The 27,600-nt window shown below is 57.3% G+C and overlaps 2 protein-coding genes across 4 annotated transcripts in view; both read right to left on the bottom strand.

Moving 5' to 3' along the window:
- The window catches only part of LOC112101709 (serine--tRNA ligase, cytoplasmic), a 21,244-nt gene extending 20,765 nt beyond the window's left edge, over nt 1-479 (bottom strand). The window contains exon 1 of the mRNA XM_024192567.3: nt 208-479. Coding sequence (XP_024048335.1) covers nt 208-343 — 136 coding nt within the window. The 5' untranslated portion in view covers nt 344-479. The remainder of the gene's footprint in view (nt 1-207) is intronic.
- An 11,395-nt stretch (nt 480-11,874) lies between these two features.
- Nucleotides 11,875-27,600, bottom strand: part of LOC112126013 (UPF0577 protein KIAA1324) — a 55,351-nt gene continuing 39,625 nt past the window's right edge. For all 3 annotated transcript variants that reach the window (XM_024224399.2, XM_026663062.1, XM_026663061.1), the window contains 6 exons: nt 25,586-25,682; nt 25,135-25,236; nt 23,152-23,278; nt 22,382-22,560; nt 21,483-21,648; nt 11,875-11,943 (listed from right to left, as the gene is read on the bottom strand). In XM_024224399.2, the coding sequence (XP_024080167.2) occupies nt 11,875-11,943; nt 21,483-21,648; nt 22,382-22,560; nt 23,152-23,278; nt 25,135-25,236; nt 25,586-25,682 (740 nt within the window). The remainder of the gene's footprint in view (nt 11,944-21,482; nt 21,649-22,381; nt 22,561-23,151; nt 23,279-25,134; nt 25,237-25,585; nt 25,683-27,600) is intronic.

The raw sequence follows: 27,600 nt of genomic DNA, 5'->3' as shown, positions 1-27,600 counted from the left end.
TTTCCCCCCCAGTGCAAGGGGGGCCGCACCCAGAGCCCAGGGACCCCTCCCCCCAGTGCAAGGGGGGCCGCGCCCAGAGCCCAGGGACCCCTCCCCACCAAGTGCAAGGGGATCCCACTGCCTCCACGGGAAGGGCCCGTTCGCGCATGCGCACCGCCCTGCCGCGGACCCCATCTGGCAGGGACCCGCTCCCCGGCCGGCACCTACATCGCCGCCAGGCCCCGTCCGCCTCCACCAGCGCGTCCACCAGCGCCGGGTCCTTGAAGCGCTTGATTTGCGTGTCCCGCACGCGGCCGGGATCCCCGCCCTTGTCGGCGCGGAACAGGTCCAGATCTAGCACCATCGTGCCGGCGGCAGCGAGCAGGCTGAGGGGAACGACTCGTCGGCACTGCGCAGGCGCAGCAATGAGGAAACGGGTGACAGCGGAACGAGCAGATCCCGCCGGAAACGGGATGCAGGGCGCATGCGTAGGAACATCAAACTGGCAGTACAACTGCTCAGTACGCGTGCGCAGCTTTCCGGTGGCGGGGGCTAGAGCGCACCCTGCCAGCTCGCTGTAGGCTCGCAGGGGCGTCCAGCTGCAGCGTGCCCGCAGGCAGCCCCGCCTTGCCCCGCCTCGGGAGCGGCCGTGGGCAGCACGTGGGGGCGGAGGTGCTGGAGTAATTTGTACAGTGGGCGGTGCTGAGAGCCATTGGGCCAAACTGCAAACCCGGGATGTGACGGAATCCACTTCAAGCCGGCGGTGCAGCAGCCCCCCCAGCCCCCCTAGTTCCAGCACCTCTGCACGGGGTCCGCGTCCGAGCGCAGTGGGCCCGGCGTGATGGGCTGGAGCTTGGTGACTCCAGGGGTAAAACTCTCCTGGGCACGTGACCTCAACCAACTTTCTACTTGCACTAAACTGATGACCCTTGTCCCGCCTCCTGCCCCACCCCTTCTCTGAGGTCCCGACCCCCACACATTCTATCCCCCCTCCCTCTGTCGCTTGCTCTCCCCCCTCCCTCACTAGCTGAGCTCATTTTCACCGGGCTGGCTTAGGGGGGGTGGGCTCTGGGGTGGGGCCAGAAATTAGTTCAGGGTGTAGGAGGGGGCTCCGGGCTAGGCAGTACGTTGGGATGTGGGAGGGTACAGACTATGAATACAAGAAACTAGAGGAGCAGAGTCCCTTGATAGCAGCAATGCAGCACTTCTTGCCCGTTCTGAAAGATCGTTTCATTCAGCTTCTGTCTGATCCATCTGTCCTCAACCAGAAGCATCTTCAAAATCTTCTGTGCTCTTCTTTAGTATATGTTACCTCTGGAGCTGATAAATCAGCAAAACCCGACGGAATGGATAGAAATTCTAAAAACAGTTGTGGTCAGAGATGTACCTGCTGAAACTCTTCAAGTTGATGAAGAGGATGTACGGACAATCCAGCAAGTTTTTGGAGAGTGTTGGGGACAACTTCCTGGTGCAAATGCTGCAGCTGGAGGAACCAACTAGGGGCCGTTCTCCTCTTGACTAGCTGCTCACGAACAGGGAAGAATTGGTAGGGGAAGTAGAAGTGGGTGGCAACCTGGGCAGCAGTGACCATGAGATGGTTGAGTTCAGGATCCTGACAAAAGGCAGAAAGGAGAGCAGCAGAATACAGACCCTGGATTTCAGAACAGTAGACTTCGACTCCCTCAGGCAACTAATGGGCAGGATCCCCTGGGAGGCTAATATGAGGGGGAAAGGAGTCCAGAAGAGCTGACTGTATCTTAAAGAATCCTTATTGAGGTTGCAGGAACAAACCATCCTGATGTGCAGAAAGAATAGCAAATATGGCAGGCGACCAGCTTGGCTTAACAGTGAAATCTTTGGTGAGCTTAAACACAAAAAAGACAGTTACCTTTTCCATAACTGGTGTTCTTCGAGATGTGTTGCTCATGTCTATTCCACAATAGGTGTGTGTGGCCGATGTACATAGCAGAGGGGCATTGCTGGCACATGATGGCAAATATTACATTGGTGGACGTGCAGGTGAATGAACCGGTGATGTTGTGGCTGATCTGGTTAGGTCCTGTGATGGTGTCGCTGGTTGTAAATGTGGGCAGAGTTGGCATCGAGGTTTGTTGCATGGATTGGTTCCTGAGTTAGAGTTACTGTGGTGCGGTGTGTGGTTGCTGCTGAGAATATGCTTAAGTTTGGCAGGTTGTCAGCCTTAAACAGAAACCAACAGAACTCCACTGGCCATCACCTACAGTCCTCAGCTAAAACCTCTCCAACGCATCATCAGTGATCTACAACCCATCTTGGACAACGATCCCTCGCTTTCACAGGCCTTGGGAGGCAGGCCAGTCCTCGCCCACAGACAACCTGCCAACCTTAAGCATATTCTCACCAGCAACCACACACCTCACCATAGTAACTCTAACTCAGGAACCAATCCATGCAACAAACCTCGATGCCAACTCTGCCCACATATCTACACCAGCGACACCATCACAGGACCTAACCAGATCAGCCACAACATCACCCGTTCATTCACTTGCACGTCCACCAATGTAATATACGCCTTCATGTGCCAGCAATGCCCCTCTGCTATGTACATCGGCCAAACTGGAGAGTCCCTACATAAAAGGATAAATGGACACAAGTCAGATATTAGGAATGGCAACATACAAAAACCTGTAGGAGAACACTTCAACCTCCCTGGACACACAATAGCAGATTTAAAGGTAGCCATCCTGCAGCAAAAAAATTTCACGACCAGACTTCAAAGAGAAACTGCTGAACTTCAGTTCATTTGCAAATTTGACACCATCAGCTCAGGATTAAACAAAGACTGTGAATGGCTAGCCAACTACAAAAGCAGTTTCTCCTCGCTTGGTGTTCACACCTCAACTGCTAGAAGAGGGGCTCAGCCTCCCTGATTGAACTAACCTCGTTATCTGTAGACTGATTCTTGCCTGCATATTTATACCTGCCCCTGGAAATGTCCACTACATGCGTCTGACGGAGTATTCACCCATGAAAGCTTATGCTCCAATACATCTGTTAGTCTATAAGGTGCTATAGGACTCTGTCGCTTTTTACATGATAATTATTGTTTTCCTTAAAGCCCCAGCTCCTGGGGTCAAGTGGATCTGTGATGATTTCAGCCTTTATTCTTAAAGAAAAAGTATGTTTCTAGCCCTCATGGCTGTAGAGACAGCTTCAAAATGTGACTCCAGTACACCCTAAAGGCTAAAAAACAGAAGGCAAATAAAAGAAACATCAAATTGGGGCAATGGATTCTTCCTACACATGGGGGAGGCCCCAAGGCCCCACCCCCTCCATGGCTCCACCTCTGCCTCTTCCCCCTGAAGCCCCACCCCCTAGCCAAGCTGGAGCCGGGCCCGGAAGTCCGGACCCCACCTCGTGCCCAGGTTGGGGGCCCCGAGAGCAGCCCCTGGCTCCCCCTCAGTCCTCCCACAGGCTCCCCCTCAGGGCAGGGAGAGGGTCTGTGGCTCCCCACAGCTGCCCACATGGCTCTTATGCCAACCCAGCTCCAGCTTCTGGCCAGGCCATGGTAAGAGCCACCTGGGCAGCTGTGGAGAGCCACGGACCCTCCATCTGCCCTTGGCGGGGAGCCTGGGGGGCAGAGACACAGGCCAGGGGTGCTGTCAGGCCCTCCCACCCCGGGCAGGTGGAGGGTCTGCAGCTCCCACAGCTCTCCCTGGGCTACTCTTTCCTGGGCCAGGCTCCAGCTTCTGGCCTGGCCAGGGCCTTGGGAGGGGGAGAGGAGGGGAAGGGGGCCAGGCCTGTAGTGAAAAGTGGGAGGACAATGGCCCCTTGGCCCCCCTATTCTGCTGCCCCTGCATCAAATCTATTATTTTTACATAATCTCATGATTTTAAAGCCAATCTCATGATTTTTGAAATTTTGGGCTTGGCAATACTGGGTCGTGTAGGAGAGTTAAAAGGATATGGCTGACTTATAAATGATCCCGTGCCAAGTACCATGTGAGATCACTAAGTGGGAAGGCTGCAGGCAAGAGGGGTTTGGTGTTTTCCATCGCTCCTTTGACAGCACCTTGTGGCTAGTCAGTTTTGCTCTTTTCCCTGTATAGTCCAGGAGCAAGAGCACAAGCCTGCAACTGAGCATGTCTCACCTGAGCAGCCCCACAGCCTTCAGTGGGACCCCACCCAGGCCTAGAGTTACACATGTGCTTCAAAGTTTGCAGGCTCGTGGCTTAGCTCAGCGTCCCAGGCTGTTTGTGTGGGTCTCTCACCCAGCATTAAAAAGCTCATGAAAAGTTGACTGTAAAACCCCACACATTGGCAGGGCCATGTAGCTGTGGGGGTTGTAATGCATGGAACCACTTTTAACTCCCTTTTATAAAAGCATTGGGCACAAGAGTTGACAGGCCCCCTTGAACATGTGTGATACTTAGGGCTTGCCTACAAGGGCAGTTTGACTAGTCTCATCACACCAATACACCCCTGAATAACGGTGAGCGCTACACTGGGATAATTGTACTCATGTCATACTCCATGTGGCCAAGTACTTAGTAGGAACCATTTCCCTCATAATCTAATCAGAACATGACAGAAAAATGGCCTTGGGCTAAGGCTGCACTCAGGGACTGTTCTGGGGCTCCCAGCCCATCACCGTGGCCGTGGGGCATGCAAATCAGGGGGGCTACGTGGTTGGACAGCAAAGGGATGCCTCACTCTCATGGCTGTACAGCACACCCCCGAGCTGCTTGTGATTCTTCCATGGGAGGCAACCCAGCCTCTTTTCTCTCCCCATAGGTCAAAGGGAGAATTAGGAAGATGATGGCACAGTTAACGAGGAACGTCGTTACTTTGGCAGTGGTTGGCAAGGAATGACGACGTGTCTGTACCCGCACAAAGCAAGGCTGGCACAGGGCTTTAGCTGAGGCAGCTCAGCGCTCTCTGACTTCAAAGGAATATACAGAGTAGGTCACCTGGTCTTGTGCCGAGTGGTAGAACTGACTAAAGTGGCAATTACCGCTGCCTACCTCCCCCCCGCCTGGAGACAGGGTGTGCAAAAAGCAGCACGAACAAATCATCTTGCTCTGAAGTCTGTTTCTAGGACAGGGATTCTTGTTTAAACACATCCCCCGTTGTGTGGTATGGCAGAAGAGACCTGTTCTGAACTGCACTTGGTATAAACTGCCCTGTGCTCATTCCGGGCCGACTCCTAGCTCACTTGCACCACTGACCGGGGAGTAAAATCAATGGAGTGAAACTGGCAGAGCGGAAAAGGAGAATCAGACTCTTTATTTTCCTCCCATGGAGTTGCTTCAAACTGAAATGATTCTAACCTGAAAGACGAATCCACATAGCTGATTGGAAAGTTAAATACGCTGGCATCACCAATGCCCTGAAAGCAGCATGAGCTTGTCAGCGGTGACTGTTTGTGGGCTCCAAGAATACAAGTGCTCAGACCAATGCAGGACCCGGTCTGACTATGAGCGATAGGCCCAGGGTGTGATGAGAGATTATTTCTTTTGCAACCGTCGTGCCCAGGAGCCCCAGTCATGCATTGGGAGGCCATTGTGCCAGGCGCTCTGCAAACAGAGCCAGGCCATCCTGCATCAACGGCAACGACCTCCACGGAGAACCTGAAGGCAGCAGCTGGTGCTAGGGAGAATTCTGGGCCCGCTTCACACCCACATTGACCAGCAGTTGAGTGGTGCTGCGCTTGGCCTGGTGGACAGAACACATGCACGCGGGTTTAATCATTCACACACTGAGTAACGTTGCTGCTGCTCCTTTACCCATCTAGGGACTGTGGTGCCAACTTACTGGCAGCTCATGTTCCACGCTCAGGGCTTGAGTTACTGCTGTGGTTTTACATCAGTGTAACTTAGGGTTACCACATTTCAATCCTGTAAAAAGAGGACACTCCACGGGACCCCTTCCCCACCCCCGGCCCCGCCCCTACTCCACCCCGAGGGTGACCAGAGCAAAAAAAAAAAAACATCAGCGGCAGAGGGAGGCCCGGGAGACGCAGGGGGAGCGCGGGGCAGGGGTGAGTGAGTCCGGCCTGGCCCCGAGCGCAGGCAGGACTTGGGCGCGGTACCTGGAGAGAGAGTAGGGGGGCAGCCCGCGGGGCCAGGCGGCGGCTGTTCCTTCTCCCCACCTGGGCAGCCGGACTCGGGAGCAGCCACTGTTGCAGCTCCCACTGCTGCGGGGGGAGGAAGTGGCCAAGCACGTGGTGCTCGGCGGCTGCGGCTCTGGCGCCCGGGCCCAAACCCCCTGAGCCCAGGCCTGCTGTGGGGACCCAGCAGTGCGCACGCTGCGCCCAGCCCCTGGCCAGTCGCGTCTGGGCTGGCTGCCCAGCTGGTGCAATCCCGCGGGCGGCCCCGGGGCGGAGGCATCAGCAGCCCCGTTTGTTCCCCAGCGGGACCCGAGCGGGACAGGGGGGCTGGGGCCTGCAGCCCCCACTCCGGGGCCACCTGCAGGATTGCACCAGCTGGGTCCCCGCAGCAGGCCCGGGCTCAGGGGGTTCACGCCCCGGGTGCCAGAGCCGCAGCCGCTGAGCGCCACATGCTTGGCCACTTCCCCCCGCGGCAGTTGGAGCAGCAGCAGCGGCTGCTCCCGAGTCCGGCTGCCCAGGTGGGGAGAACGAACAGCCGCTGCCTGGCCCCGGAAAGTTGGAGACCGGGGAGGTGGCGGTCCCCTTACCATGCCTCCCTATTTTCCCGGACATGTCCTGCTTTTTGTAAATTCCTCCCGGACAGGGATTTGAGCACCAAAAAGCCGGACGTGTTCGGGAAAATCCGGACGTATGGTAACCCTAGTGTAAATTCACTGCAACCCAGGGCAGCGTGAGACTAGAGTCACCTCCGAGATCACCAGCATAAAGAGCAGACTAGTGCATTGGGGAATCGAGCCCCGAGCTGGCATTAAAGGAAGCCGAATGCACCAGCTTTTCTCTTGAATAGGAAGGTGTGGCCTACAGAGACTACAGGTTTCAGCATGCAGTGCCCCACCTTATCGCCAGTGGTTTGGAGCATTGCATGCTGGGACATGTAGTCTCCGAGGGCTGGTCAGGGCAGCCATGGCTCTGTTGTGGAATTCCAGGGCTGGCCCACAGCTATGCTTTGCGGCACATCGGTTACTCCTGGGGGAATTCTGCCACTGCGCTTGCACAGAATTTATGTCCCCTGCAGATTTCTTTGCTTCCCCACAGAAAAATGACTTTCTGATGGGGAAGCAAAGGGAAGCCACAAGAGTGGTCATGTGGCCCTCCCCAGCAGTATGATTTGGGTGCCCAGGGCAGCCAGCAGAGAGATAAATCACTGTTGGGCAGGAGGCAGGACCCACCCCCAGATTTCTCCTCCGGCTGCAGGAAGCTCTGCAAACTCCCCCCTGCCTGCTTCCTGCACCCATTGCTCCTGAGCTGCCTGGGGAGGGATCCCTGTACAGAGAGCTGCACCCCCATCTGCCCAAGCCCCATGCATCCCGCCCCCCCCCTGCCCCCCCCCGCCCACCCCCCTTCCCATCCCAACCAGAACCCCCCCCCCCAACAAGCCCCTGTGCATCCAGATCCCCATTGGAGACGGATCCCCACAGAGCTGCCCACAGCCAGATTGCCCCACACAAAATCCTCTCAACCCACACCTGGATCCCCCCACACTAAGCCCCTCCACACTTGGATCCTGCCTGCCCCACCTGGTGCATCTGGCATGGAGGGGCAGGGCCCTGGGGTGTTTCTGGGGCAGGCCCGGTCCTTGCACTGTGTCAGGGTGGGTGCAGCCTCACTGCTGAATTCGTGTCCTGGGAGAGGGGGAGCTGCACAGTGATCTCCCACCTCTGTGCGGCCAGTGGCTTCTGCTGCCCAATGCCATGCTGAAGCCTTTAAATTTATTTGACAAATAAAAGTTGCAGAACTTTCAAATATTGTACGCGGAATTTTTATTTTTTTTGGCGCAGAATGCCCTCAGGAGCAGCACAGGTACTAAATAATCAAAGTCCCTGGCTAACCTCAGTTTGAAAGCTGCTTCCCTAACACCTAGCCCAGGGCTCCTCAGTGCTACTACAATACAAAGGACAAAACCTGGTAAGTGAAACTTCTTTCACAACTGTTTAGTTCCTCCCCAGCCCCCATGGGGGCACCCGGACACTGCATTAGCTCTGCTAAGCCAGAAGGGTGTTGCCAGCCATCCCATTTTGAACAGAGACTGTGGGCACAATTAAAAACTGTACTCACCTGACCGTCCCATGGCTCAGAAGCATTGGCATATGCAGGCCTGGCCAGCCCAGGGACACACATTGCTAGAGAGCAAGAAGATTTTGCTGCAGATGTTCTGCTGCAATCTTTGCACATTCCTCCTCACCTGCACTTGTGCTTTCCACTGGCTTTGTTCCAAGCCACCCGGGAGTATTTCATTTCCGGCATGGCAGGTGTTTGTGGGGGAGTAACTCAGCGCCCTTCACACACAGGAGGAGGAGTTGTGGATGTAGCTCTCTCCTGAGCATTGGTCCCACATTTTTTCTGACCAAGGCAGAGATTTCCCATTGGACACAAGCTTAGGGACATTTTTGCCATTCGTGACCAAATGCTCTGCCTATTTTCCTGAGTGGCAGCCAACTAGCGCCGCAGGTAAAGCCCCGGAGAGGGAGCCCAGCCAGCCACATCTTACCAATTCAGCCCAGGGAAGGCTGCCCTTAAGCCTGTGGTAGTGAAATGGGGCTTAGGCTCTGTGTTGACCCCTCTGCTCCAGGGAATAAAGCACAGAGCAGGTTTGGTGCGAGGAAGCTGGGACACAGGGGTCAAGCCCATCCCCCATAGGACTCCATCGGCTGCAGGTGGTGACACCAGGGCTGAGTTCAGAGTGCCATCCAACTGGCTTACAGCTCAGGCAGCTCGGCTGGCACAGCTGCTGGTTTAAAAGCATCCTTGTCTCTGACTCTCATTGCCCATAGCACTAGCGTTAGTGTTTTATTTTACTCGGCAGTAATGCAAGGAACCCACAGGCCCATATCTGGCAAAGGATGCGCTTAAGCAGTTAGCACAAGGCTTTGAGCACAGCTAGATGGCCCACCAGTCACCCTGACTTTTGGGGAACCGGGATTCTGGGAAAGGTACGTTTAAGGGGTAGTTTGTGCCAGGGAACCTCAACACCATGGAACTGATACTAGCCTTGGATATTTTAGGATAAAATGTTGGCAAATGCTTAACTGCAAACTTGCATTGACAACGAATTGACATATATGGTAATAAGCCAAACTCGTTCATATATATGTACTGACCTATAGGCTAAGGGCACCTCTAGATTTAGGGTGAGGAAGATAGAGATGGACCAGGGAGGCTGGGCACTTGAGTGACTACTCATGACAGCCCTAGGCCCTAGAACAGGCCAGACCACCATGTAAGAAAGGTCGTTGTTGGCTGGTTAAGTGAGTGAGTGATCTGGATTGGTCTGGGCCATGCCAGGGACAGGGCCGGAGCTTGTCTCTTACTGCCAGATCTCCAAGGAGGGCTGAGTATATGAGTACATGGGATGGTACAACAGCAAACCCTATGTGACGTTATTGATATAATCTGGGACCATATAGATCATTGTTGCAACCAAGGTCCTGTAGTGGCACCCAAATCTTGTATAAAGGGGGTCAAATGGGGTGTCTAAGACAAGGTTATGGTTTACTGGTTATGATTATGCTGTCTATATGTGTGTATCAATTTTGTAGTTGAAGTTATGAATATTGGCTCCGTACTGTCTGTATTTCAAACTTATGCTATGCTTCTGGGTGACATCCCAGACAAGCTGGTGTTAGCTCTGCCTAGCCTGCTTGATGGCCCATTAAGGACCATCAGCTATACAATGGACCCACTGAGAGAAGGCAAATATGCCTTGAGACTCAGCAAAGTATGCAGCGACTGGCCCATGTGACTCCAGACTCCATTTTGCTGTAATTTTCCACAGTAAGAACAAAGAGGTGTTCTTACACCTGGAAAAGACTAGAAAAGGCTGATGCCTCATCTCCATTTTGTCTTCAATCCTGCTTCTTACCTCTGGAGGGACTTTGCTACAAGATGAAGCTTTGAACAAAGGACTGAGGACCATCCCAGTTGGGGATGCATTCCAGAGACTTGATTTGAACCTGCAGTTTATTCTATCTCTGCTGCAAGCCTGAACCAAGAACTTTGCCATTACTGTATGTAATTGATTCCATTTAACCAATTCTAACTCTCATCTCTATCTTTTTCCTTTTATGAATAAACCTTTAGATTTTAGATTCTAAAGGATTGGCAACAGCGTGATTTGTGGATAAGATCTGATTTGTATATTGACCTGGGTCTGGGGCTTGGTCCTTTGGGATCAGGAGAACCTTTTTTCTTTTACTGGGGTATTGGTTTTCATAACCATTTGTCCCCATAACGAGTGGCACTGATGGTGATACTGGGAAACTGGAGTGTCTAAGGGAATTGCTTGTGTGACTTGTGGTTAGCCAGTGGGGTGAAACCGAAGTCCTCTTAGTCCGGCTGGTTTGGTTTGCCTTAGAGGTGGAAAAACCCCAGCCTTGAGCTGTAAGTGCCCTGTTTTAAGCAATTTGTCCTGAATTGGCACTCTCAGTTGGGTCCCGCCAGAACCGCATCGTTACACCCTAACTTGGCATTACTGCTCTTTGTGTGGTTTGGAGCATGTGTGTCTTTACTCATTGTGCTAATGAAAGTGGTTAAAGCTTTGCTCTGCCCTCAGTGTGAGTGTCTTCCTTGTTTACCCTGGGGTTCCCAATCAGGTACTGAACTCGATAAACCATGACTCTGTTGGGCCTGATTCTGGGCATAGAGCCCTACAATCCGCACCTCTTAAAGCAGAATTAACTGGAAATGGATAATCATCAATAACCACGCAAAGACTCAGGAACACTCCGTGCCTTCCTCAGAAAAAGGCAAGATTTGTCAGTACAGACACTCGGCCCCAGCTCTCGATTTCAGCTGGCATCTGGCCCCATAACAGGCTGCGCAGTGCACTCGACAGCCCCTTCCATCACTGCTGAGGCAACGCCAGGACTTCTGGCGACCCTGCGTGATGACATTGGGCAGCAGAGTGACAGAGCTAGAGAGCCAGAGAGAACCACAGGCTCTGCCTGTGTCCTGCAGCCCCCATAAAGAATCCCTTTTGTGCTTACAACAGCCTGGGCCTGTCGCTTTCCTGCTAGCGAGACTTGGCTGAACTGAAACCCTGTCTGAACACGGCCAAACTTTGGGGTGTTTGGACCCTGACTTCAGAGTGGACCTTTCTCTATGGGAAGTCATGATCAGAGGGCACAAATTTGAAAAGGAAAAGAAAGGAACCTGCTTTCTTGTTCTTTCCAAGCCCCTTGCTTCCCTGCCAAAGGGACATATCAAATCAGCTCTCTCCAGGCACTGCCTATGTGGCGTAGAGAGAACTCCTGTCTCCAGCAGGTTACTGTAGCTGCTGGCAGGTCTTGTGAGAATCAGACCTATGCATTAATCCACCGGCCTCTGCTGCAGTCCCAGGGCGCGAGCGGGTGAGGCCCTAAGCAGGCTGTGGCTAACAGGCTGGGTCATGGGCTTGGATGCAGAGGGGAACCTGGTCGATTTCAGGGGGCTTAGAAAAGGGAAAGCACAAACCACTGTGACTGAGTTTGGAAACAGTCATTTGGAGAGACATGGACCACGTGGAAACCCAGAGATGCGGGTCAGCCTGGCCGGACACAGGAATCAGGCAAATGCGTCGTTTAAAAACACACCTGTATTTGGCGATTTCTTTTGGAGGGAATGTTAACTTCAGAGTTTGTTTGTTTAAAAAAGCAACAGCTCAAGTTAAAAGTGTATCTGATAAGGCCACAAGGAGTTGTCGGGGCACAGGGTTCACCAGGGGGTGGCGGCGAGGTATCCTGCAGCAAAGGCAGCGGGGCTGAGTCTCCCCTAGAGGTCGATGTCTGTGCTGCCCGACGAGGTCTTCAGTGGGACAGAATCGAACCCATCCGACGTCCTCTGGAAACAGCAACAGAGAGCAGTTGTCAATAGGCTCCGGTCAGCGCATCTCACCCTGCGCCAAGGAGCGCCTCCCATTGACTTATACGCCCACAGTGCCTAGGAGCCCGCTGCTGGAGCAGGACCCTTGGCACTAGGCGCTGTACGAACACACAACACAAAGGTGATCCCAGTCCTAATAGCAATCTGGGAAGGGCAGGATGGTTGCGACCACCTGGCACCTGTTTGTGACCCCCCAGGTCACGCCCCTAGGCTGAGGGCCCTGGTTTAGACAGAATTTCTCTCATCAGCTGGCAAAGGCCCAGACAGCGAGCCGACGGCCGGAGAACAGCGACAGCCCTGTACGCGAGGCTAGTGTGCCTTTCTCTCCAGCGGCCACCCTGTCTGCTAACACACCCTACAGTCCGCCGCTCCAGCCCCACAGCTGCTTTCCCCACTGCTCTGTGTGCCCCTCCCCCCACCCCAGCCTTGGGGGGGGTGCATGAGGAGACCGGGGGGTTCCAACCCTGCCTTTGTGAGCAGAGCTGCGCAGGTGGAAATAAGCAACACCTCCCACACCCCCGGGACTGTCACTGCATTGTGTGTAGACGTGCTGATGCCCCAGAGCCTGATCCCTGCAGCCTGGGCTGCCCAGGGAGACTCAGCTGGACCCAGCCAGGAGGGGCAGCGGGGGCAGGGAAGTGGGGAAGGAGAAGCTGGTGGGAAGGCAGCAGAGCTCCACGAACCAGCACCGACTCCAGGCCGGGACTGTTCTGGGCTCATTTCCAGAAGTGCTGAGTGTCCACGGCTCCAGCCCAGGGAGCTGCAGGGCTCAGCGCCAGCTGTCAGACCCCCAATCTGCCAGCAGGGGGCTGCAAGCTGGGGAGGCCTCCGAGCAAATGGGGGGAGGCTGGTGGATAGGGTTACCATATTTTAATAGTCCAAAAAGAGGACACTTGGGCCCCGCCCCCACCCCAACCCCGCCCCAGCCCCGACTCCGCCCCTTCCCCAAAGTCCCTGCCCCGACTCCGCCCCCTCCCCTGAACGCTCCGCCGCCCTGCTCCTCCCCTTCCCCTGCTTCCTGCGAATCAAATGTTTGCAGGAAGCCTGAAACAGGCAGGCAGCAGGTAAGCTGGGGCTGGGGCGGTGGGGCGCGAGGAGGCGCGGCGCGAGGAGGTGCGGCCCAGTCCGGCCCCCCCGGCCGAGCGGCTCCCTCTGGCGGCCGGCCCCAGCCAAGAGGCTCTGGCCCCGGCGTCTCCGGCCCGGCTCGGCTCGGGCCCTGGGGCGCCGGCCCCAGTTCCGGCTGAGCGCGCCAGCCCTGGCCCTGGCCGAGCGGCGCGGCTGGTGGCCGAGCACCCACAGCCCCAGTTCCAGTGGCTCCGGCCCGGCTCGGCTTGGGCCCCGGTTCCGGCCGAGCAGCTACGGCCCAGCCCCGGCCCCGGGCGAGTGGCGCCGGCCGGCGGCCGAGCGCCCCCAGCCCCGGTCCCAGCGGCTCCAGCCCGGCTCGGCTCGGGCCCCGGTTCCGGTCGAGTGGCTCCGGCCTGGCCCCGGCCCCGGCCCTGGCCCTGGCCAAGCGGCGCCGGCCGGCGGCCGAGCACCGCCGGCCCCAGCAGCTCCAGCTCCAGCCCCAGCGGCTCCAGCCTGGACCCAAGCCCCACGACCCCTCCCTATTTTCCCGGACATATGGTAACCCTACTGGTGGATTCAGGCCTTAGGAGCTTCCAGCCCCCATCCCCCACCCCAAAGATTCATTGATCCTCCCTGCTGCCCACTGCCCCTCCAGCCCCAGCACAAGCCGTACCCTTCCCTCAGCTCAGCACGGGATGAGACGGGTGAGCTGAAGGGCCAAGGGAGAAGCATCCCACAGTGAGACTCCTCCGGGCCTGCCTCCATCCCTCCTGCATCTGGCCCCCTCTGGCCGAGGGTCCTGGAGGAGCCTCATCTCCCAGCTGGGGTGAGCCGGAGGGGCAGCACATGGCAGGTGGGAGGATGGCAACAGATGCAGGGTGTGGAGCCTCTGAGTGCTGCTGAATGGACACACAACCAGGGCTGGAGGCGAGCCCCGCATTAGCAGCTTACTCCTAGAAATATATCACTTTCGTTAGCGCTTCTCTAGCGCCAGCTACCCGAGAGTCCCCAGGAACTAGATAAAATAAGACCCAGCCTGAGACCTGCCCTGGCACAGGGGTCGGTCTCATTAGCCCCATTTCGGGGATGGGGAAGCTGAGGCCCAGAGATGGGCAGTGACAGTATGTCTGCTGCAGAGCTGGGAGTCGAGCGCTGGCAGGCCCACGCTCATTTGTTATCCGGGTTACGGGAGCCTCGAAAGGCCCCAACCAGGCCTGAGGCCTAGTTGTGCCGGGTGCTGCACAGCAGGAGACAGGCCCTGCCACGGGAGGGCAAAGAGAGGGGAAGTGACTTGCCCAAGTTCACCCTGCAGCTTAAAACCCAGGTGTCCGGGCTCCCCGCTCAGAACCCTACACCACGCTGCATCCCAGCACATCCCGAGCAAGCTGCTCTGTTCCTGAACGCAAGGCAGAGCTGATGCCATGTCTCTCTCTACCTGGGGGCCACCTCCTGCTCTTACTTATTGGCATTGCCCCTACAGACTCATACAGCTGAGAGGGAAAAAGACAGTTACCTTTTTCCATAACTGGTGTTCGAGATGTGTTGCTCGTGTCCATTCAACTTAGGTGTGTTAAAAAAGTATGGATTGGATGAATGGACTATAAGGTGGATAGAAAGCTGGCTAGATTGTTGGGATCAACGGGTAGTGATCAACGGCTCGATGTCAACTTGGCCGGTATTGAGCGGAGTGCCCCAGGGGTTGGTCTTGGGGCTGGTTTTGTTCAACATCTTTATCAATGATCTGGATGATGGGATTAATTGCACCATCAGCGAGTTCGGAGATGACAGCTGGGGGGAGAGGTAGGTAAGCTGGAGGGTAGGGCTAGGATACAGAGGGACCTAGACAAATTGGAGGATTGGGCCAAAAGAAATCTGATGAGGTTCAACAAGCACAAGTGCAGAGTCCTGCACTGCTACAGGCTGGGGACCGACTGGCTAAGCAGCAGTTCTGCGGAAAAGGACCTGGGGATTACAGTGGATGAGAAGCTTGATATGAGTCAGCAGTGTGCCCTTGTTGCCAAGAAGGCCAACAGCATATTGGGCTGTATTAGTAGGAGCATTGTGAGCAGATCGAGGGAAGTGATTATTCCCCTCTATTCGGCACTGGTGAGGTCACATCTGGAGTGTTGCATCCGGTTTTGGGCCCCCCACAACAGAAAGAATGTGGACAAATTGGAGAGAGTCCAGCGGAGGGCAACGAAAATGATCAGGGGGCTGGGGCACATGACTTACGAGGAGAGGTTGAGGGAACTGGGTTATTTAGTTTGCAGAAGAGAAGAGTGAGGGGGGATTTGATAGCAGCCTTCAACTACCTGAAGGGGGGTTCCAAAGAGGATGGAGCTTGGCTGTTCTCAGTGGTGGCAGATGACAGAACAAGGAGCAATGGTCTCATGTTGCAGTGGGGGAGGTCTAGGTTGGATATTAGGAAACACTATTTCACTAGGAGGGTGGTGAAGCACTGGAATGGGTTACCTAGGGAGGTGGTGGAATCTCCATCCTTAGAGGTTTTTAAGGCCCGGCTTGACAAAGCCCTGGCTGGGATGATTTAGTTGGGGTTGGTCCTGCTTTGAGCAGGGGATTGAACTAGATGACCTCCTGAGGTCTCTTCCAACCCCAATATTCTATGATTCTATGTGATCCTGTGACAGCAGGTCCGGTTGGTTTGGCAGGGGCCCCGGAGGGATCGCTGCCAGGCTCGACAGCATCCCAAACCAGTGCTGGCGAGGCCACGCCGGGGCAATCATGATAACCTGCACCTTGTCTCTCTTGATTTTTGCTAGGACCTTGCTGGTGAGCGAAATCAGAGGGAATGCGTACATCAGGCTTCCTGCCCATGGTAGGAGGAAGGCATTGGAGAGGGAGCCCTTGCCCAGACCCCATCTGGAGCAAAACCTGTGGCACTTCCTGTTCTGCCTGGTGGAGAACAAATCCACTTGGGGAATTCCCCACCTCTGGAAGATGGTGCCGGCTACCTCTGGGTGGAGCACTCATTAGTGGTGAGAGGAGACGTCCCTGGTTAGATGATCTGCTAGTGTGTTCCTGGCACCTGGAAGGTGATATGCTTGTAGATGGATTCTGTGGTCGATGAAGAAGTCCCAGAGACGGAGTGCCTCTTGGTAGAGGATCGCGCTCCCCATTCTCTGTTCATGTAGAACATCGAGGCCGTGTTGTCCGTGAGGACTCTGACCACTCTGCCCGACAGGTGAGGTAGGAAGACCACGCATGCTCTGCGCACCGCCCTGAGCTCTTGGACGTTTAAGTGTAGCATCATTTCCTCTGGGGACCACGTACCCTGGGGCTGGAGAGTGCCGAAGTCTGAGGCATCTGAAACCAACTCGACTGAGTGAGGAGTGCTGACGAAGGGAACTCCTTCCAGGACTTTCTCAGGGTTGGTCCAGCATCGCAGTGAGGTATCGTCGTGGGGTTGTAACCACCTTTTCCAGGTGGTCTCTTGACTGGGAGTAGACCGTCACCAGCCATTGCTGCAGGGGCTGCATCCAGAGCCTGGCGTGGCGCACCAAATATGTGCACACTGCCATCCTAGGAGGTGCAGGCAAACCCTGGCTGTGGTCAGGGGAAATGTGGTTCCGCGATGAGGTCCGTCAGTGCCCTGAAACTCTCCAGCGGCAGGAACGAGTCGAGCACTGCTCCGATGAACTATCCTCTGTACTGGAACTAACGTGGATTTTATGTCATTTACCAACAGGCCGAGGTGACGGCAAGTGGCTAACAGCATCGTGACGTGCCTTTAGACCTGGAGCTGCCTCTGACTAGCCAGCCTTCGAGGTACGGGTAGATCTGGACACCCCGACGTCTGAGGTAAGCTGCCACCACTGACATGCACTTGGTAAATACCCGTGGGGCTGTCGCTGGGCCAAACGGGAGGACTGCGAACTGATAGTGCTTGGGACCAGTGGAAGCGTCTGTGTCCCTTGAAGATGGCGATGTGGAAGTACGCATCCTTCAGATCGAGGCGGTGTACCAGTCTCCCGGATCCAGGGAGGGGATGATGGAGGCCAGGGAGACCATGCAGAACTTCAGCTTCGCTAGGAAGCAGTTCAAGTCTCGCAGGTCCAGGATAGGTCGCAGACCACCCTTGGCCTTTGGGATTAAAAAGTAGCGGGAATAGAACCCCCTGTTCCTGTACTCCAGAGGAACGACCTCCACCGCACCTAGCTGCAGTAACCCCTCTACCTCCTGTGCGAGGAGACTCATGAGAAAGGTCCTTGAAGAGAGACGGGGAGGGGGGATGGGAAGGAGGGGTAGAAAGCAACTGAAGGGTGTAACCCCGCGCCACCGTACTCAGGACCCATTGGTCTGATGTTGTAGATGCCCACGCAGGGGGGAGAGGAGAAAGGTGGTTGGCAAAAATAGGGGAGGGAGGATCCTGGGAACAGTCCGGTAGGTCGTCCTCAGGCATACCCTCAAAACGAGCGCTTGCCACCTGTTTATTGTGGGTCGAGCTCGACTGAGAGGCTGTTGGCTAGGACGCCACTTGTAGCCTCTGGATTTCTTATGGGGGGGCTTCTGGTGAGGGTGGCTCCCTTGGCCCTTAGGCTGCTGTGGCTTGAACCGCTTGCGGGCAGGGCCGGGAACATACCGGCCCAGCATTTTAAGGATCATGTGAGAGTCCATGAGGCCATGGAGTGTATTGTCCGTCTGTTCTGCAGACAGGGCTTGCCCATCGAAGGGAAGGTCTTACATCGACTGCTGAGCCTCCGTGGACAAGGCAGAGAGGAGCAGCCAGATGCCCGGCGCATGGCGATGGTTTGAGCGGCGGTGTCTGCTGCATCCGATGCCACCTGAAGCGTTGCCCTGGCCGCAGTCCTGCCCTCCTCCATGATTGCCCAGAACGCCTTCCTAGAAGTCTCAGGGAGGGAGCCCTCGAACTTGGCCATGGCTTGCCACGTTAAAATCATAGCATCCCAGGAGGGCCTGGTGGTTGGCCACCCTCAACTGGAGACTAGAGGATGAATAAACCTTACGGACAAACAAGTCTAATCTCTTGGAGTCTGTTCCTAGGGGTAGCCCCGGGTTGACCCTATCGCTCCCTGTGGTTAACTGCCTCTACCACTAGGGAGCTGGGAGCAGGGTGGGTGCACAGGTACTCATGCCCCTTGGGTGGCACAAAGTACTTGTGCTCAGCCCCCTTGGAGATGGGGGGCAGGGAGGAGGGAGTTTGCCACAGGGCATTGGTGATCTTTGAGACCTCTTCATGAAGGGGCAGAGCCATCCTGGCTTGTGCCCTGGAGCAGGCAACATTGAAGAGAGAGTCCGAGGGCTCCTCTAACTCCTCCGCCTGAAGACCCAGGTTGGCGGGGACCCGCTGCAGTAATTCCCATTGCACTTTAGCATCATCCGGAGGAACCGGGGGAGGGGGCCCCATTATAGCCTCGTCTGGCGACAACGAGGAAGATGCCAGTGCCGTAGGGTCCTCCACAACCATTGGTGGCCCAGTGGCTTGCTCCCCTGCTCCCTCTTGGACCTGCGGGGTCTTCATGCCTGAGGCTTCGTGCACCGGAGGAGGGCAGGAGAGAGAGGCAGCTGGTCTCTCCGAGGCTCTGGACACCGAGCGGGCGGCCTGGGAGGGCTGGGTGAACCCCCACGGGTTTCATGGGTACCACAGGGCCAGTTTCGGTGCCGACAATGTAGCCGGTATTGCTGGTACTGGAACTTGTACCGCCATCTGGGAACCTCGCTCCGAACCAGGGCTGGGTCCTGAGTGGTCGCTCCCAGGCAACCAGGACAGAGCGGAACAGTGGCTCTGCCCCAACTGGTGTCAGTCACTCCCCCTGGAGTCTGATCTGGAGCGGAGTCTTGGGGACCGGTGGCGTTCAACGGATCCGCAACAGCCTGGAGCCGGCGATCTACATCTCACACTTGACGGACGGTACTGGGATGAGGAGCGGGATTGGGAGCTGGAACGGGCCTGGTGCCGGGAAGTGCCCGCCCGCGGTGATGCCCTCCTAGGGGATCGATGACAGTCCAAGGAATGGTAGAGTCTATCCCTCGACGGTTCCTGGAGCGGAACCGTGGTCTCAGAGATACCAGGTGCTGGGCCCGGTACACCTGCCCGGGGGCGCGTGCCTCCAGAGGTCTGTGCCCGGTCGCTGGCAAGTTGCACCTTGAGCCTCTCTGCCCGTGCCCAAGGTCTTGGGACTGAATGGGGCTGCGCTGCGTCTGCCTTTCATGGTCAGAGGCGTGGCGGCTACGGGAGGGCGAGCGCTGGCAGGACGTCCCCTGCGACGGGGAACGGTGTCGCTGAGGTGGGGACCGTGATGGTCCGAACGCGGGTTTACCCCATGACTGGGGAACTGTAGGAGCAGGTGTGGGCGGCACTGGGAGGGTCATGATCTCCTGTGCCACCTGCAGGGCCTCTGGCGTGGACAGTATCCGGAGCTAGCGGAGGCCTCTGCCGCTATCCGGGGTGGCCGGCGGAGAGCGGGCCGGGGTACCCCACTCAACCGGAGCTTGGGCCCGAGATCCTGACAGGGGTGAAGACTTGCCTGGCACGGGACCTTGCTCGCACCCAGTCTTATCCTTTCCCTTGTGGGAGGTTGGAGACTGATCTTGCACCGTCTTCTTGGCCGGCGCAACAGATGGGGACCTGTGCCGGCCAGGTCACGGTGCTCGGTGCCGAGTCAGAGCGTTGCTCCGGTGCCGGGGTGAGGGCCGACTCCATAAGGAGCGCTCTTAAATGAATATCGCTCTCCTTCTTAGTCCTTGGCTTGAAGGACTTGCAAATTTTGCACTTTTCACTAATGTGCCCTTTCCCCAAGCAACGTAGACAGCTGCTGTGTGGCTCACTAACGGGCATGGGCCTCTTGCAGCGATTGCAGGGCTTAAAGCCTGGGGATCGGGGCATGCTCCGTCCCAAGGCAAAGTCCCGTTTCAGGACCTACGAAGTCTCTAACTATAGCTAAGGGATTTACTAACACTAACAGAAAACTACACACACTATAAAACAAGGATTAACGAGTTTGTACGAACAAGAAAGCAACAGCACTAGCTGAAGCAGCAACAGTTCCAGCACCGTCACTGGCGGCAAGAAGGAACTGAGGGTGCGGGGAGCCGGCGGCGCCCTATATACCGCAGCGTATGCGCACCACTCCAGGGGGCGCCAGAGCCGGTACCCTACGGACACTGCTGAGGGAAAACACCTCCGGCACCGGTGCATGTGGCGAGCGCACACCTAGGTTGAATGGACACGAGCAAGCACTCCAAGAAGTAACAGCCCCATGAACAATGCTGGGGTGGGAAAGTGGGTTCCAGTCCCAGCGATCACGGGCGGCACTCTGGGGGCAGGAGACTCCAGCGACGGATCCGGGACAGACCCAGGGCCCAGCACTGCTGCCTTGCGGCCCAGGCTGGGGAAATGGGCAGAACCTGTGGAGTTTATTTGTATTTCAGCACATTACTGGGGACTGCAAAGTGGTTCATTGTAACCCTGCAGGTGAGAACACTATAATCCTACATCAGCAGGGCAGGGGTGCGGCTGTGGGGCTACAGGCATTAGCACAGGTGAGGGAGGGCGCCAGGGCAGTCAGTACCACACAGCTGTTAGGTACTGAGACAGCCTTGGGTGTCAGGCATCAGGGATCTGAAAGCGAGAAGATTCCTGGTGTAACTGCTTCCCCACTGGCTAGATGGAGGAGCTGCTCAGCATGGGAAGACAGCTTCAGCTTCTATTTGCAAAGCCCCAGTGGTTGAGATGCACAAAGCAGGGAGACACAGGGGCTGGGACAGGAGCCCTGCAGGGAAAATCCCAGGACCAGTTAAGCTTGGGGAGAGCTTCCAAGAGACTGGGGTATGTCTGCACTAGGGCGTCCAGGCAGCAAGTGTGAAAAATTGGGACAGGGGGTGGAGGGTAATAGGAGCCTATATAAGACAAAGCCCCAAATATCGGGACTGTCCCTATAAAATCGAGACATTTGGTCACCCTAGTCTGCACTAGGCCCTGTTCAGAGCAGACCAAGAACTCCCTGATCACACCCGGGGATTCCCATCCCTCCTGTCTTTCACTAGGGCACTAGGCCCCATCTGTCCTCCAGCCCTTTGCTCACTGCAGCTCTGGGGACGGGCATGCAAGGAGTGTGTGTGAGATCAGCGAGTGCTGTGGGGAGCCAGGGGCTCTTAGAAACATTAGCGGTTCCTCCAAATCCCCGCTGGCAAACTGGGTTGGGAAAGTGGGGCCCAGAGGTGTTGGTGGCTTGCAAATGGTCTGCGTCTAAACTGGGAAAGGAACCCAGGAGTCCGGACTCTGAGGCCTGTGCCATAACCACAAGACCAGCGTCCCCTCTGCCACTCCATGAGCACCCCAGCAGCGTTTCTGCCCATCCTGTCAAAGCAAGAGGGTTCAAAGGCTCGCCTGTGATCTGGGGAGCTGGTGACGGCTGCTGCCCCCAGCAACGGCACAGGGGACAGGCACCCACCTTGTAAGTGAAGGACTTTATCTTGCCAAAGAGAGACTTCTTGCTGGTGAATATCAGATCATCTTCCACATCTTCCCCCTCCATAATGGCACAGCTGTCGGCGGCTGGCAGCTCACTGTCCTTGGCAGTCGAGTTCATCACCATCTTGGAATATTTATACTCCAACCTTCAGGGGAAGGAAGAGCAGAGTGGATGGCCCGGGCCCTTTGTGTGGGCACCCCAGAACTATACACAAAGGGATCTGTGTACTGGAAGGCCCTGGTTTTCAGAGGGTGCAGGGTGGTAAAACCATCAAAAGATCTGGAGTGCAGTAAAAACGGGGATGCAGACACTGATCTCCCTGGGACAGCGCTGCCTGGCGGCTCTGGGAGTGGTGGCTCCTGGCAGCCCTTGTCCGCAGCTCCCTGGGGGCATCCCGCTGAGGTGGAGTTTGTGCGAGCGGCTGGGATGTGCTGTATTCTCCAGGGTGCGGAGGCCAGGCAGCCACTTGAGCTGGTAGGTCAGGGCATCAGGAGGCAGCCGAGCCTGGGATCCAGCAGCAGGGAGCGAGCTGCGTGGGCTCAACGGGGGGATGTGTCCAGTGAGACTGCCCCCGGCCAGGGTTTGTATCCAGCCCGCAGCAAGTGGGTCTGTCCCTGGCAGGGCCCTATGCAACCTCCCTGGAGACTGCAATGAGCAGGTAGTTCTAGTGCTAGGCACTACAGGGCACCACTTTCCTCTCCCAGCCACATGCTGAGCACTGCCTGTTCCAGCAACTCGTCCAAGCTGGGAGTCGATTGGATGGGACACCCCCAGAGCAGGTGGTGCTGGCAAGCAGGGGACACTCCTCCCTGGGAGTCAGGACTAACCCCAGGGGAAGAGCCAGGCGGCAGCCCTTTAACAGGGTGGCAGCTACTCACTTTTGGTTTTTCTTCCAGAAGTAGCAGGTCATGACAGTCAGCAGGACGGCCGCGCAGGTCCCGGCCGAGATCCCCACCTTGAGCCAGAAATCCATGGTTTTGCAGATGCTGACTTTCTGCTCTGGGAGGGGGATGCCGCCTGAGCACAGCTTTGGCTCCCGCCACACGTACGTGGTTCTCTGCAGGGGGCACACAGACAAGCCCTCCCTTCAGTCCCACACGTCCCAGGAGTGTGGGGGTGCAGCCAGGCCCCCGGAGCAGCACTGTGCTGAAGGGAGTCCGTTCCTTCTGGGGCAGCCCTGGCAGGAACACACCCAGTAGCTCTGGGCTTGCTCTCTGCTCCCTTCAGGCCCTGCCGGACCATTGTTCACCGCCTCAGCAGCTCCTGATTCACCCTGGCTTCCACTCAGAGGCAAGGACTGGGAAGGGCACTGATTCCCAGGGACTTGTGGGAATTTCCCATGGAATTGTGGGAGTCTGGCCTCTGCTACAAGCCCTCTAGGCTCCCTGAAGACCTGCTGGGCTCTCCCAGAATGCTTTAGGGCATTGGGGACTAAGAACCCTGCGGCAGCATCACTGCAGTGCTGCGTGCAGATAGTGTGGACACAGGGCACGGCTGCTGCCAGGAACAGCACGATGAGGGTGGGCCCCCTGCATTGCTGGTGCGAGCCCATCAGCTCGCTTACCTACCACTCGCTTCTCCCGCCAGCTGGACATACCCCTCCCCGCCCCAGCCCATGGAGACGCAGCTCCATCGCGTGAGAGCTCACCTGGATCCCGCCGAGGCAGGCGCTGACGATGGCGTGGTAATCGTAGACGGAACAGAGGGGGCAGGCTGTGGAGGTCTCCCAAAGGAAGTGGAATATGCACCCGTCACACGTCCCATCAGGGCATTTACTGTCAGGAGAGATGAGGAGGATCCTGAGCCGCCAGCCCCAGTCGCTGCCTGCAGCACCATGTGACCAGGCAGGGCTGCAGGCGAGCTTCAGCGTGACTCCAGGCACAGCGTGCTTAGTGTCCAAGCCCAGGGGCCTGGCTGGCAGCTAAGCTGAGCTCTCTCCGGCTTGGGCACCATCCCCAGCGATACAGATCCTGCTGGCCGCTTTCCACCACCAGTCGCACCCTGGTGACACACCAGGCTAGCCGAGGCCACAATGCAGCTCTGCACTGGATCGTCACTCACAGCTCTATTGCTCAAATGTGACGCAGGAACGACCCTGGCTGGCTCAGCCATGGCCGGGCCCAGGGGGCTAACGGGAGCGAAGAGCAAAGAGAACTGGCTGTAATCCCTCCCTTGGTCAGCAGCTTGGACGCACTCACACAGGGACACATGCACAGAGGAACACCACAGCACCCCAGGAAGGTGGCAGAGCCGTGGGGGAAGCTCCCTGCTGTGACAGGCCGGGCCATGTTCTGCAAACCCGGCTCTAGTTTGGTTACAGAAACAGCCTCCCAAATCCTTGCGCACATCCAGACAGCCCGGGAACCAGGGCCCACATCTCCAAGCGTGGCCACTGAGTTGGGCTGGCTGTGTTTCTCAGTGCCCAGGCATGGAGATGCCAGGTGCCCACAGCTTCAGCGGATGCCAACAGGAAACGTGCTCAGGGCTTCTGAGAAACGGGCCTGAGGGTCACAATTTGGCCACCCAAACTCAGCAGCCATTTGTGAAAATGCAGCTGTTTCTATCCGCGGCAAGATCCCAGAGTGGCGGGTTTGGAGAGGAACTGTGAGCTCTGTGCCCAGCAAGCACCAGATACTACCCATATCCAGAAGCTGGGCTGGAAACGCTGACCTGTTTGTGAACAGCAGGCCTGGATGTGCCAGAGGAGAAAGCTGAGGCTGACGGAGGCTGATGGAGGCTGGAGAAAGGACACAGGTCAGGCCTGGGGGGAGTGAACAGGACCCGGCACTGCCCCAGCACAGTCCAGGGGAGCTTGGCTGAGGAGCAGGGCCAGTTTGGACCTAGGGCTGGCCTCAGTCTAGCTCACAGATTTGAAAGCAGCCTTCAGGTTGAGCCAGCTGCTGCCCAGGGGCCTGGGAAAAGAATCTGGCTGTCCTGTACAGGGTGGGGAGAACCCCTTCCACACCGCCTGTGGCCGCACTCCCAGCCTGCCCTTCCCTCCCTTGCCAGGGGGTTTTTCACAAGCAACACCCTGCAGCGGAGGCAGCTGGAATTTGGGCTGGGAAATGCTTCTGTGAGGTGGCCTGAAGCTCATTCGCAGCAGAAGGAGAGAGGGGAGGCCCAGAGACGGCAGCTCCCAGCATGCAACGCTCCATCTTGAGCCATGTGGCTGGGCCAGCTGGTTTTCTCAGACATTTTGCACCACTACCAAGACAGGTCCCTCCCCTCTGGGGGCAGCGCTAGTGCAGGGAGGGCTCCAAGGGCCAGCTCAGCCAGCTCACAGTGGCTCTGTATGCCGCAGTGGCACCTTGTCTACACTAGGGCTCCTGCTGTTGCTGCCAAGTGTGGGGCTGCACGACTGGGAACAGTGCTGCTGGGGGCTTTCAGAAGGCTGAGGGCAGCTGGCTCCATGGCGTGCCTACTGGACACAGCTCTCCACCAGCTGGCAAGCTGCCACTGCAACCCGTCGCTGGGTAAACTATGGACACCAAACAGATCAACACCCTGTGATGCAAACAGCCCAGGGCCTGGCAGCCTGTCCTGCACATTACTCCATCTCTGAGCGGTTCTGCCTTGTACTGAGCCAGAGAGCAGCGGGGGGCCCACAGTGCACGGCAGCCCTGGCGCTTACCTTGGCACGGACAGGGCTCCGGAGCCTGTCTTCAGGGGGTCACATCGCAGGCGGATGGCTGTGGCCCGCCCAGAGCTGCAGGACTGGGTCACGTCATTGGACCTGCAGGTTAGGCAAAGGCACCGCACTTAGCAAGGCCTCTGGTCTAGTGTGAACACTCAGCACAGCCCAGCACTTCACAAGGCAGGTCACACAGCGGGGGTTGGGAGAAGATCCTTGTGCCCTCTCCCCCAGCCCAAGGGGACGGTGGATATGACTGTGGTTCCCTTGCTCCCTGGGGTGGGGAAAGGAGGTCCTGGACTGCTCTCTGAGGGCCTGGCAAAGGCTCCACGTGGAGCTGGCCGCAGCTCTCTACAGTTTGGAGCGGCACTCGGCAATGCTGAGCTATGCAGGCGGCGATGGCGAGCAGGGACCCAGGCGCCCGCCCCCCTTAACTTGAGGCCCCCGTTACCTGTAGAAGAAGATCACGTCGGTCAGCTCCACGTTCTCGGGGGCGAAGTGCTCAGGCAGGGAGGTGATGTTGTCCAGGGTTGTTTCTGTTGTCACCCCTGAAATGACACCCAAGCTGATGAGGATCCTAGCACAGAGCGGCTCCGCTCCCAGCGTCTGCCCTGGGCCACTGGGAAGCAGGGTGGGCTCCCAGCAAGTGCCGAGAGACATGCGCAGCGGGCTGTCCCTGCCTGCCTCCCCTGTGCACTCGCCGTAGATCAGCGAGCCACGTCGGGCTCCTTATGGCTGGCGTGTGAGCACCAGGAACAGACAATCTGCAGGGGATGCTCAGTAAAATCGCCACAGCCCCCTGCCCGCAGTGATGCCCATTGGGCTGCAGCGTGGTCACAGCACCGGGGGCGCCAGCTGCTCAGAGGCAGCAGCAGCCACCGCTTGCTGCAGACTGTGCAGGAGCCTGCCCCTGCCGAGCCCTGCGCCCAGGCTGGTGCTGCTGGTGGGGGCTGAGTGTTCAGGCACAGCAGGAAGGACTCCGCTGCCCCTCTCCCCCCATGGGGTGTGCAGAGACATGCCAGCAGAGCAGCCACTTCTGGGAGCAGCATGGGGCCACGGCATGCAGGCAGCCTGCCTGAGCCCTGCTGGACCGCCAGCTAGGAGCCACCTGTGGTGAGTGCCTCGTGGCCAGAGCCTGCACCTCGCACCCCCTCCTGCACCCCAACCCCCTGCCCCAGGTCAGAACCGCCTCCTGCACCCAAACTCCCTCCCAGACCCTGCACCCCAATCCCCTGCCCCAGCCCGGAGCCCACTCCTACACCAAACTCCCTCCTAGAGCCCACACCCCTCACCCCCTCCTGCACCTCAACATTTTGCATGTGATGAGGCTCTCGGAATATTTTGGTTACAGACAAAACCAAAAAAATGGCTCTTCTTCTTTGAAAGGTTGCCGACCCCTGCTCTAGAGTCTCTTAAGGTATGGAGGAATTTCTCAGTTTTCTTGGCAAACTTGGTTTGATCCCTGGAACGGAAGGCCCTCGAATGCAGTTTGGACTTCTCCCAGAAAACCCGACAGCTGAAGCCAGGAAGCCCTCCTCATGACCATTGCCATGGAGATGGAACAAGCAGCTGTGTCAGCGGTGTCCAAAGAAGCCTGTAGGGACGTCTTTGCAAGCAGCTGGCCCGTAGCAATGATTGGCTGAAACTGCTCCCTCTCATCCATTATTAGAAGATGCTCAGTAAAGACATCTTAGCGTGGCTATTCTTTGCCATGAGGGCTTGGTAATTGGCGATCCTACACAGAGCATGATTTACAGCAGATAAATCAAGACGCTTAAAATCTTTGCCATGTGGTGTGGCCTTGGGGTGGTGCTGCCTGCCACGTTTGTTCACAGCATCGAGCTCACGAGAGTTTGCGAGGGATGTGAAAATAAGAAGCCTGAGTCCTTGGAGGGAACGTTGTGTTTTGTGTCCGCTCTCTTACGGTGGCCAGGCCAGGCCATGTTATTTCTGCTGGGTCCACCATGGCCTTGTGGATGGGTAATGCGACACGGCCAGGGGAGGTGGTGTGCAGGCTGTCAAGTAGTTTATGCTGCGACTCCTTAAGCAGGCGTCCGCCACCCTTTTAATAAGGTCCTGAAATGGGTTAAAATCAGCAGCCCAGGATGTGGTGGCAGGTTTGTTAGGGGAAGATGGAGAAATGCTGGTCGCAAGGAGTAATCTCTTTGTCCACTCTCGCCAGGGCCGGCTCCAGGCACCAGGCACCCAAGCTGGTGCTTGGGGCGGCACCTGGAGGGGGGCGGCGCGGCGCTCCGGCCACCGGGTAGAGCGGGGCCACAGCTGGGCTCGCCGCCCTCCCCCCGGCGCTCTGGCCGCCCTCCCCCCCCCCGCGCCCTCCCCCCGGCCGCCGGGGGGAGAGCGGCGAGCCCCTGCTGGGGCTCGCTGCCCTGCGCTCTGGCCACCGGGGGGAGAGCCGAGCCCCCGCCGGGGCTTGCCGCCCTGCCCCCGGCGCTCTGGCCGCTGGGG

This window comes from Terrapene carolina, unplaced genomic scaffold, assembly GCF_002925995.2.
Source record: "Terrapene carolina triunguis isolate 2854851 unplaced genomic scaffold, T_m_triunguis-2.0 Scaffold32200, whole genome shotgun sequence".
In the NCBI taxonomy this organism is placed as follows: Eukaryota; Metazoa; Chordata; order Testudines; family Emydidae; genus Terrapene; species Terrapene triunguis.
The sequence above is the reverse complement of the archived record's forward strand: the minus strand, read 5'-3'. Positions and strand labels throughout refer to the sequence as shown.